General features: G+C 38.4%; 1 protein-coding gene across 2 annotated transcripts in view; it reads right to left on the bottom strand.

The window, feature by feature from the left end:
* The window catches only part of KCNK10 (potassium two pore domain channel subfamily K member 10), a 66,589-nt gene that overhangs the window by 34,792 nt on the left and 19,775 nt on the right, over nt 1-12,022 (bottom strand). For both annotated transcript variants that reach the window (XM_026850051.1, XM_026850052.1), the window contains exon 3: nt 5,312-5,643. In XM_026850051.1, coding sequence (XP_026705852.1) covers nt 5,312-5,643 — 332 coding nt within the window. The remainder of the gene's footprint in view (nt 1-5,311; nt 5,644-12,022) is intronic.

Raw genomic sequence — 12,022 nt, 5'->3', positions numbered from 1 at the left:
GATGAGGAGACAGGAATCAAACAGACTGCTTCTGGTTTGTCTGGCAAGAAAGGCTTTTATCTGGTTCACTTGTTCATGTTTCTTTCATTTCTCCAGTAAGATCCCAAGCATGACGAAGACAAATATTTTCCAAGGAGAAGCATAATACCCTTCTTGAGTGCTGAACCACTGAAAGGATGTACCCTATGTGCAACCAAGGATAGGAATTTGATAAGAAAATAAAATTCTTGTAATCTTTTTTCTAGTTCCATTAATTCCTCTCCACAGATCATGTTAATCCAATAATGATTATGTCTCTCTAAGATTCTTTTTAAGCAGATTCCTATCAAGCATACAAAAAGTGGTTTCAATTGCCCTTTCATCCTCTGATGTTTTTCTATTACAGTTATTAGGATGCTTCTCATTAGCAAGCAGCTTCTAAAGACTAATTCCTTAATAACTTCCCTCTATACTCCCTACCTCTCTAATTACTCTCACCACCCCTCATACCATTATTAAGGTATCCTCATTATAAATTCCTATTTATTCACTTTTTCACAACAGCATTTTTGAAGGACCAAGGCCAGAAATTTTTGTTCAGGTATAGTCAAAAGTAATAAGCTTTGAAAGTCCACCCCTTAAATATTTCTGCCTATCCCATAAAGATCGTTAGGTGACAACCAGCCAGATCGTGACCATGCACTGTGCCTGAGGGCAGACCTACAGCATTCAACAAGGGACATGCCGAGATCTAAGTCCAAAGGGTTTAGCTCCCTGCAAACTTCTTAGCTAAGTTCTGGAAGCAACATAGCTACCGGACAGCTGCAGAGTTCTGCAACATCCTAGGCTCAGTCTGTCTCCTATACAACTTGAGTATCTCTGTACTGAATCTACAAACTGGGGTGCCTGCACCAACTTAGATGGGACTCAACAGATCTGAATGGTGTTTTCATAACCTTTTAGTGGCAATAAGGTAAAATAAAGAACAGGGGCAGAAGGGGAATTGGGACATATAGAAGACAACCTCCAGAGGCACAGGCAGAAGATTCAATAATCAGATATTTACCATTGTTTTTCTTCACAGTTCAAATAGTCTTTTCCTGTCTTCAGCAACAGGCAAGTCTTCCCCATAGTTAACTCAAAATACTTCTTTTTTTCTGCTCCATCTAGAGCTTTCTTCTAGCACATGAAAGCCATCCAAGTTCTCTTCATTTTACAAGGAAACACCCTGAAAAGACAAGCTGGCTTATGACACGAGTGAACTTGTCAAGCAGCTGAAAACTGAAACATCTTTACAGGATGTTCCCTTTCTTGCTTACCTTCAGGACAAAAGTATTTCAGAACGCTAATAGAAAGTGCCTATCCAAAATATGAACTCTTACTAACATAATTAGCCAGTAAAGCCTGACTAGCTTATTTCCAGTTCTGCTTCCTTTTCAGCTTACAGGTTAACTCTAATGAGTTGCTGTAGTCATTATGGGACATTGATAATATGACTTAGTTCCCAGGTGGGTGATTTGGTTTTTTATACTATAATCACTCACACTCCTAAATTAAACCCTGAAGGAAAAGGAAGAAGAAAGCAGCCTGCCAATAACCTAAGTAACCTACAGTAACAAGCTACTCTATCTTACGTCATTGTGCAGGGCTCATTATGGAAGCAGGGCTCATTGCAAAAGTTTTTACTCATACACAGTGCACAGGCTACATAGTGTATGAGTACTACATAGGCTACATAGAAACAGAATATGAATACCCTTATCAGGTCCATAGGAATTACTTTGCAAAAATACATTGGTGGTCTTCCTGCCTGCCTCTCCTAATGATAGATAATATCTAATCTTTCTCAGACACATAACCTCCCTACTATACACTCTAAGTATGTGTTATTACAAAGGCAAGATTACTTCTTTTTGACCCTAGCTACTAATAAGTTTATGCCATAGCATATAAGAACACACACACACAAAAAAAAAAAAAAAGGTTTTGTAACATGTTAGCAGGTGTAACTACCAAAGTTATTTTTCTTTCCAACTTTATGTCCAGTCACTTGAGTCCTGCTTCCTTCTTTGTTCAAATGGATACAGTACAGCTAAATATACTTGCAGCACCTGAAGTTTCATTGTTTTTTAACATATTCTAGATTTCACTTCTCTCTAACTCTGAAAACTCAAAAGTGTCAAGATACAGCACACAATCACCATTGTGCTAAGCTGTAGATCACATAAAGCATTAAATATGAAACTAGCTTCACTGCAACAAATGTCCTCAGAAGCAGAAATGGGCTTTAAAAATCTACAGTTAAGAACTGCTTCAGGTAACTTTGGGTGATATGACTGCACTGTAAAATATTTGTTATTGTTAAGAAAAAATTATCTGTCATTGTGTTAGTATTAAACAGACCTGAACCAAAACCCAAGAGATGAATACAAATTTAAAACACTTTGAATGTCCCTAGGGATTTGCACTGCTTTCATCACTATATTACTTCTGAAGTCTCTGAATGAACTTCACAGTCTGGACTCAGCAATTAACATTTGTGCTACCAGTGCTAACATTTGCAATGGGTTATTGGAGATCATGTTGGAAAGGATGTCTCATCCACACTAAATTTTAACAGCTTCCTCATATAGTGCCATACATCTTCCTTATAGGTTTTCCAAAGGATAATCCTTGGAAAGACTGAAATTTAGGCAAAGGGATAAATTTTCCACCTTGTAAAGACCATGACACTCCTTTCCCCTTCTCCTTAAAAGACTGTTCCAGAGTCATCCCACAGTAGAAGGATACAAGCCAGTTCCTAGGTGTCCTTTTTTTTAATTTTTTTCGTATTCTCCAAAGCACAGAGGTGAATCAACACAGTCATTCTGGAGAGAATGTTCTGTGTTCATCTAAAGGCTTTCAGTAATCAAATAACATTAATTATAAATAACTACTTAGCAGTAGTCAGGTGCTGACAGCACACAGCACAGCAGCCAGGACTCATGGAAGTTGCCACATCAGTCTGAAATCACAGTTGTAAAGGCAGATGCAGCATTTGGTGCAATACAGAAATGCATTGCTCCAGCCAGGGAGATGTCCCTTTTGAGATCATTGACATGAAGGCATGAAAGCACAATGGTAACCCCCTGATATTATCTTCAAGCAGCAGTTCATTGTTCTGTGCAAGTCAGTTGCAATCAGAGTTTTCTGTACCAGCATTCCCAACTACATCCCTGGAGTCAGTTTCACTCCCATACATACAGGAGAATCCAAAGGAACTCCCTCTTTATTGACAAATCTGTTTCAATACTTTACATCACATGGCCTTAAGACACTCACATGCTAAGCTGCTAAACCCTTTTAATTTACCTTTGCAAAATTATTTCCAGTTACCCAGTGTAATGCCTAAAGACATACTGAAATCTCAGGAGATTATAAGATTTCTTCAGAATGTATGCCTTCTAATGACACAGTATGCCTGTTTTTTACTTTAGTGTCACCTCTTTTGAGGTGAAAGAAGGAAAAATATTGCGTAAAATAAAGAACTAAAACTGGTACATAGTTTAGGCTAGAGAATAGGGGCTATTTAGAAATCTTTGTACTGCAGTCAGTATGCAGGAGTCTACCACCTTGCTGAGGTGCTTTGCTTGTTGCACCTGTTATGTGTTCTGCTTTCTGCTAGAAAATAAAGCATTTTGCATATCTTTTAATAGTGACATTTCCATCAAGGGGATAAAAGCATTCTTGCTTTTATTTTTTAAAATTCTTTAATCAGCCAGCACACGTTATACCTAAGGAGTTGAGGGAAATACAGATCTCTGCAACACTGCCATGAGAAACACATCTGAACCAATATCCCTGAAAAGAATTCACTCTGCTAACCAAACACATTCACCTGTCTTTTGCAGACAGATGAAGGATGTGATCCAAGCCAGCCCTGATCCAAAAGCTGTATAGTCACATCAGCACAATACCACTTCCTGTTGAAGCAGGTTTGGCTTCTTAGGTACGGTACCAGGCTGCCCAAAGGTACAGGTACACAGCTTCTGACTCAGAACTGACCTGTCTTCTGTGAACACAGAGCATAAACAGAGAGAGCACACATCTATCTGCAAAGAAACAGAAAGATTTTGTTTTGCTTAGGAGGGGCAGAAGCACACTGCTGTCTACATGTGTGGGCAAGGGAGAGGAATTAATTAAGCAATGGGACACTGTCTGTGGAAGACCAAGCTACAAGGAAACTCAACAAGTTCAGGCTGAAAAGTAGGAGAATGCCTTTTCCATCACAGCAATGATACTTCAACAGCTTCTTAAAAGAAATATTAAGCTTACAAATTTGATTCACTTACAGAAAGATTTTTAATAACACAGTCAGGTGGATGGACACAAGAATCCATAGGATAGCTCTGTGTTCCTTCAAACAGCCTGAAACCACAATGAGGCTCTGGTGTGACACCCCAGAGGGAAACACATTGTGCTCTTGGAATGCTCAGACATGAATTCAGGTCTGAAAATATGAGGCTGGAGTTCACTTTTGAAATATATTCTTTAGGTATCTCATATTTCTTATCTAATCTCTATTTTCTCCAGGCTGATACGTTTCTACATGGGATCCTAGAAGATACTTGATACTCTACTGAAGTCTTCTAAGATCCATAATACTCTCCTTGTCTAGAGTTTTAATCAATGAAGGATAACTCTATCCTTAATAGACTTTCTTGAACATTCATCCATTTCCCACGTATTGCTACACATATTTACTTCCTTCAAAACTGATTCTAAAGTTTTGTATACTAGACCAGACTAAAAATACTGTAGTTCTTAAATGCCAGTTATTTTCCATTTTTATCTGTATACTTCATCATCATTCATTTACATAAAATTCACAGTAATAAACCTGTAAATTAATATAACACTATGTTCAGAATTCTTGGCTGAATATTTATTTCAAAAGTCCCACCTATCATTTTCTGTTTCATTCCTGGTTGCATTGTTTAATTTTGGAGGAAGAATTAAGAACTTAATATCATTGGAAAATTTACAGATGATGGGCAAATGTCTTGCAAATCTGTTACCTCTCACAAAAATTTCTTCCAGGTATTAAGTTCTGATTTTCTCTGCATACATTTTTCATTATTCTAGTGAATATATTTAACCATTATTTACAATGTTTTGGGGACATGGTTTCTGTTTCCCAGACTTTAAAATGACTAGGAATGAGCCTGCTCTTCACACTACCCATTGCAAGGATTTTGTAAACAATTTTGTTCCCCACTGAGTCAGCTGATCAATGAACTACCAGCCATTTATCCTGACTTCCAAGAATTACTCTCTTCTTCACATGGCCTACCTGAATCAGTGTCTCCAGCTCTAGCTGGGTTACACAAACATGCTCCCGAAGAAAGTCAGCCTTCTCTAGGGCGATTGTGTTCTTCTGCCTGCTTTCAAAGGGCTGCTCCAGTGCACGGAAGACGAGTCCTCCCGTCACCAGGTAAACTACCACCACGACAAAGATGGCCACCACTGTTTTCCACTTCATGACTGTCTGCAGGCCTTGAGAAGGGGCTTCCATGGTAGCAACGACAGTGGCTCGGGAGGAAACAGAGAGTCGTGGAGCTGGATAATGCCCGTTAGTTTTGGGCTTGGGTTCACAAGCTGGCACTGGTGGTGAGGGAACAGCCACTGAAACACAAAGTAAAAAAATCTTATTCAAAATCAGATCTCTAAGAGTATGACCTTTATCTTCATACATAACTTTCCTAAATACCATTTTCAAAGACTCTCACATAAACTGTGCTATTTACATAGATGCGATTCTTCTCATCTGGAAGGTTCCATGTGTGTTTTGTCCATCCATACACAAGCCACCTCAAGGATTTGCTTCACCCATTACCTCTAGAACTGGACAGGCCAGCTGCAAAAATTTCAGAAGGATTCAGAAAACCATTTTTCCAGTAAGAACATGAAAGTTTTGACTAGTTAGGATATAAATTACATAAGATGGTGTTTAGTGAGGGACCCTGGCAGTGATTTATGTCCTTAAATCATAATACTCATAGCATTAATAGTGCTAGAAAATTGAACTGTAATGATCAGTGATCACTACCTGGCCTGGTATTGATAAAAACAGAAAATGCTTTGCAAACCACAATGCTGTTTGGCTCGCCAACATAAGCAGGCCTATATCATTTACATGCGTTCACAAAACTATCACTTCTGAAAATGTTCTTAAAGCCTGGAAGCTTCAAAAATTTTAGCATAAATCGTTCTTCAGCCAAAACATACTAGATATCTGAGGTCAAAGTCTCTCACATGCCAAGCACAGAGATGGACCTCCCAGCTTGAGACTGAGACACTGTACAGTCCATGTGACCTTAGCAGTACATGAGAGCTAATAAGCCCTGACTTCCAGCCAGACTTATTAGCCTGACCACTGTGTCAAGCTACCAAGGCATCCGAATCAAAGGTGGCTCGCCTCCAAATATTTCAGGTGTCTCAGCATCGCACCTCCCCATTCTCTACTGCCAGTGTTAGCAATAGTGGGATGAGGCCGGTTTTCTCAGCATCCACTGGTATAATGGTATCACATGCAGGCTTTAAAGATGTTGGATTCATTTTAAACCAAATCCCTGCTGTAATCTTACCATGGTACAGCTGTCACTGTCCTGTAATTTCTTTGAAACTGGATTGATTTATTTCATATCAGACCTAAATCAGATTCAGTTAAAATACAGTCACTTAAGCTGCATTCTCTGCAGTTATTCCAAAAGTGTCTTTGCTGTTTTGCTCAGAAATTAAAGCAGAAGGATTCACAATATCTGATCAGAGTGTCACTGTAAATTGATTCTATACAATCTGAACATACAACATGATTACACCTTGAGTTTGAAGTGGGCTACAACTCTTTCCCAATAGAAACCATTTTATGATACCGAATAATTTAAGAACTCATCCGTTTACTATAGTCACATTTTCCTAGAAGCAATATATCTCTGGAGCATTGCATTGAGAATAGAGCTTCTAGCTTACTTGCTAACCAATAACTAAAGAAATCTATAGTTGCTTTATGCTTACAGTCAATATTTCTTTTCATATGTGATTTGGAGACTCCAGATACTAAACAGATTAGAAAGGATCCAGGATCAGAGGAAAAGCTTCTGTGGTTCATCCCCTTTTTGTCTCAGTTTTGCAACACCCTGTGGCAAGATGTTCAGTTTGACCATCAAAAGGTCATTATGGTTCCCAACACTTATCAGCCAGGATGGAGAGACATCAAACTTAAGAGGATACTTTCTCTTTCTTCCACCTATATTTCACATAAGTTCTAAGTACCTGAAGTGACAGTAGGGAGAAGAGTGATGGTATTAGAAAGAGGTAACTTTTTTCATAAAAGAGATCAATTATTTCATCCTCTAAATCTCCTGAAAGGAAAGGATTCTTGTAATAAATACAGTGAGTTTCAGCAGAAATGTCAGAAAAGTATTCAGAGGAAACATAAGATAAAGAGGTTGTGTGAAGCAGTTAGAACATCACTTCCCCTACAGGCAAATATCTTAAATCTGAGTCACAACATCTCCTTACTGAACTAAATAAATCTGAGTATTCCCAGAAGTGGCTCAACTGATGTAAATCAGTGTAACATAACTTCCATGGATTCCATGGAATTCAACTCATTTACATTAGTTAGAGCAAATACTGTGTGTATTGTGAATCAACACAAATTCTGCAAGCCTGAGGGCTGATTTTGTACACTTGAGATTACTCAGCAAAATAGTCTCAGGATCTGAAATGCACATGGTAAGAAGAGAGCAGAATTCGCATGACAAAAACAGCATGCTACAATTTTTTGAAACAGCTATCCACCTTACCATGACTGTCACAGTGCAGTGTAGGCTAGGTGAGATTTTCAGTGGTGAGAAATGCCTGACTTTGATATCCCACAAGTGGTAAATCAAGAGGAAGGAAGTCAAGAGCTAGTAGAGTTAGAACAGCTTTTGTGAGATTTCTTTTTCTCTCTGCTAGGATAAATGTTTTTTCTTATTCAAATCATATTTCTGGCAAAGTGTTAATAACAGTTTTACAGTAAAATCATGGCCTGTTTGATTCTATCTTCGAAGGAAAATGTGTTGTACGGATTCAAGAACAAGATGGGAAGTTCAGGGTAGGGAACAGAAAATGTTCTTATAAATATTGTGTCATTTAAACAGCTCAATGGATTATTGTGCTCAGCTCACTTATTCTAAAATAAAAGATAAGTTTTTTCCTAAGAACTGTGTTAAAGTCTTTTGTGTTCTGCTATTAGTACAACCTACCCTAAGTGTATGTAGATATGGTATAAAGTGGTGTATGTGATATACATTAAAACACAGGAAGACTCTACTAAAGCAGTTAGTTGAGCAACTGATGTGTAACAGAGATGCTTTTACAAAGCAGAAGGCACAGCCAGTGTAGATACTCCATCTAGCAGCTGTCTCCCTCTTTATGACAAGAGTGGGGCTAGTGACTTAAGCACATGGTAAGAAGTCAGAAGTCCAGATTTCTAACTGGAACTCTGTCTCCATGAACCTGTGCTCTCAGGAAAGTGCTACCATTTGCCTTTAATCCATTGCTTCACCAACTAGAAAAAGATAAAATAGTACTTAGTTTTCTAATAAAATGTCCTGTAAGAATCCATGTCTGTGCAATTTTTGAACACACATATGAACATAAAAGCTATATAAATTTCCAGAAGTTTAACAGGCAGAAGTTTTACTAAAATCAAAGAATAAACTACAATGGCAATTCAGCAAATGTGCAAAGGTATACAGAGTTTTAGAAAATTAAGGACTACATAAATTCTTGGATCTGTAGAGATAGTTTAGACTATAATTTAAGACAAATATAGAGCAAAAAAGAGCATATGTTTACAATAAATGCGGAACACAATCCCTACTTTATTTATCCATGTTTTTTTCAAAACAAGCTGCTGTCAGAACACGCTTTTCCCAAAACAGAGTCTCATCCACGTGTGTTTGTTAAATCATATCAAAGAAGACTTAATCTGCCTCACTGAAAGCAATTATGAATCCTCATTCATTTGCATGCACTGAATTAATAGACATGTAACCACAAAAGAACACACCAGTGTTTCAACACAGGCCTTACTCCAAGAAGAGGAGGCCATTGGGAAAGAAAGGTGAGTTCCTGTTTGTTTCGATAAGATTCAAAATAAAGTGACTGAAGATATTGATGTTACAAGTCAAATTAAAATGTTAGGATCTGTATAGTTGTTCACCTCCAAGAGTACTGCACTACCTGCATTTGATGTACTAAAACACAGCAGAGCCAGGGCTCCCACTTGTATGTGAGGAGCTTAAATACCTAAGGTTTCTGCTAATATTAAAGAAAATTAAGGAATCAAACACTCACTGACCATCAAGAAGACTGGGGCAAAGCTTAACTCAACTTAAGCAGTCAGCATTTGAACTAGATGACCAATGTACATTCCTTCCAACTGAAATATGCTATTCTAAAGCAAAACACTGGAATGTAAAACATTGGAGGTATTGAAGTGATGCACTATAACATATTGCCTCATGTTAAAAAATCTCCTTTATTACTGCAGGCGTGCTTTGCTTTAGGAAACGGTCATGATTCTAAGAACAGGTTAGACTAATTTCTGCCAGAAATATTTAGGTATATTTGGCCCTGCTTTAGAGCAGCAGGGTGAGCTAGATAACCTGTGAAAATGTCTCTGTGAAAATAGTTCTAAAGGGAAAATCTCCAGACAAAGAGGTTCAAAGTACAGCCACCTCAGAAGGACAGCTTCAAATAAGATCCAAAATGCTGAGAAGATATTCAGCTGGCTTTTGGCTATGAAAACGTTAAGCATGGCTTTGCAACACTGACCTATATCCTGGGAATTATCTTACCCAATATGCCAAGAACACAGAGATACCAAAGAAACCTGGTTTTAGAGGAGAGTTTCTCAACTGGTTTAAACCAAATACAATATTTTTAAATTAACATACCCTCCTCTGTGGTATCGATGTCCCAATTTTTATCTGTGAAAAAACGTAAGTCAGGTTTAATGGAGTGTCTTATTTAGTACTTTATTTTGTTCCATGTTTCTGTGCTACATGAGCACACAGGAATATATGTACATTTTAATAAGAGTATAATATTCTTGACACATCTGATGCAAGTGTTGCTTTCACAGGATTCAGCACAGAATTAGACTGAGGCCATATATACTCATGCATTCATAAACACAGCAGCTGACTTTAAGTTTAATACATGAGTCAATCAAAAATGAAACTGGATATTTAATCTCCAGTTTTAGTGGGTCCATCCAAGGAATACATCAAAGTACTTTCAGCTCAAGTAAAAAAGTTCTCTGATATGCATCTGAAGGTAAGTACTGTCATGTTTCTGCAAAATCTTCATAATACAGTGGGAGGTTTTTTTAAAGAAAGGAAATTATGCTTTCTTCAAACATTTACATAGTCAAGCACTCAAAATTTCCCATGGAGTCTTCCTTATCTTTGTCTTTAAAATAGAAGTTTAGCTTGAATTATAAAGTAATCTTATTACACAGTACAGTTTCACTGAGAAAATTCAAGAGCAAATCATCCTTCCTACAGTTTTCACCAGATCCTACACTGGGTTATCAGCACTTGTATATCCTTTCTGTAGCACTACCTATTAAGCCAGCATTCCTTCTTGAAGTAATTTATACAGTATTTTGTCAAGTGTATGAATTTGCAGAACAGAGACCTGGCACAGCAAGGCTTGGAAATGTCTGTGAGGTGCTAACCAAGTCCATTACAGCTTCCTTGCACCAGCCACTAAAAGTTGGTGGATCTACCTTCTCTAAAATGGGTCATAAAGGACTGGGGCATGGAGGAACTCCACTGGCCATAATTGTTTTAGCGTCCTAGCAGGAGTCTCATTTAATTCATTTTCATTGGACAGAGTATTCTAGTTGTTTGGGTTCCCCCTCACCCCTCTTCTGAAATGGCCACACACTGAAGACATCAAAAGGCTTCCTGACTGAACCGTGTGGAAAGGCAGCACACCAGTGGATAACATATGATCTTGCACTCCAAGGCTCTGGCTCATCTCCAAACAGAAGTTCCTGGGGAATTTAGGTATCTACAAGCTTCCCACAGACTCCCCAAAATGATTTCAGCTACTGGCTGCTTGGGTTAAGATAGCAGGGCTGTGACTGGAAGTCAGAGCAAGGATAAGAGGTATGTTGGAGGAAAAGCTGAGGTAATCAGTGTATTAAGCTATCAGCTATATGAACTCTCATGAATATGTCATAGAAAATGCATGGCAGTTTATGGATGAAGGGAATTTGTATGTCCAACAGGAAGCGGGTGGCTGCTATATGCATGACAGAAGTAATGAAACATGGAAGTTTCTGTCCTTGTGTAACCAAAAAATCATTGAGCCATTAAAATTTTGCATTATGAGGACAGGCCTTATCATTTCCACCACCTGCTTTGCTTGCTATTCCAGCCCATCCCCATTCGTCATCTCTGTCTGTTGTGTTTTTCTAACAGGTTTTGTAAAGTAGAAAGCATCCATTTAACCAACACAATGAATGTTGGATTTTTACACACTGGGCATTCAAAAATCTGATGCTGGTTTAGAAAGTCTGGCTTTTAGAGCAAAAATCCCAGGAGACAGTGATTGTGTCTGCCTTTGTGTTTGTGCAGCATCTTTGCATGATGTGGGCTAATTAACAGGTGACATTTCAGCTGTGATCAAGAAATGGGAAACAAAATCCTGCCTGCAGGCTATGATTACATATGGTGCAGAACACTAGTATCCCTGTGGCTGTTGTTCTGGATCGAGGCATAATAATAAGCACCACTGTCTGGGGACCATGGGATCCATACAGCCATAGATCAAGAAAACTACTCTCAGCACTGACATATTTCACAAGGGTTTGGCACTCGTCCCTCCGCACATCCCCAAGGTGTTCAACTACATGACTTGAGCAGTGAAAGTCATGGCGAGCCTGCCGCACAAGGGGAATTTCACCCTACTGTTTGTACAGCATTTTGCTGCAAAC

Source organism: Athene cunicularia (genome assembly GCF_003259725.1).
Source record: "Athene cunicularia isolate RWA chromosome 5 unlocalized genomic scaffold, athCun1 chr5_part1, whole genome shotgun sequence".
NCBI classification, from domain to species: Eukaryota; Metazoa; Chordata; class Aves; order Strigiformes; family Strigidae; genus Athene; species Athene cunicularia.
Note: the sequence above shows the minus strand (reverse complement) of the source record. Positions and strands in the feature narration are given on the sequence as shown.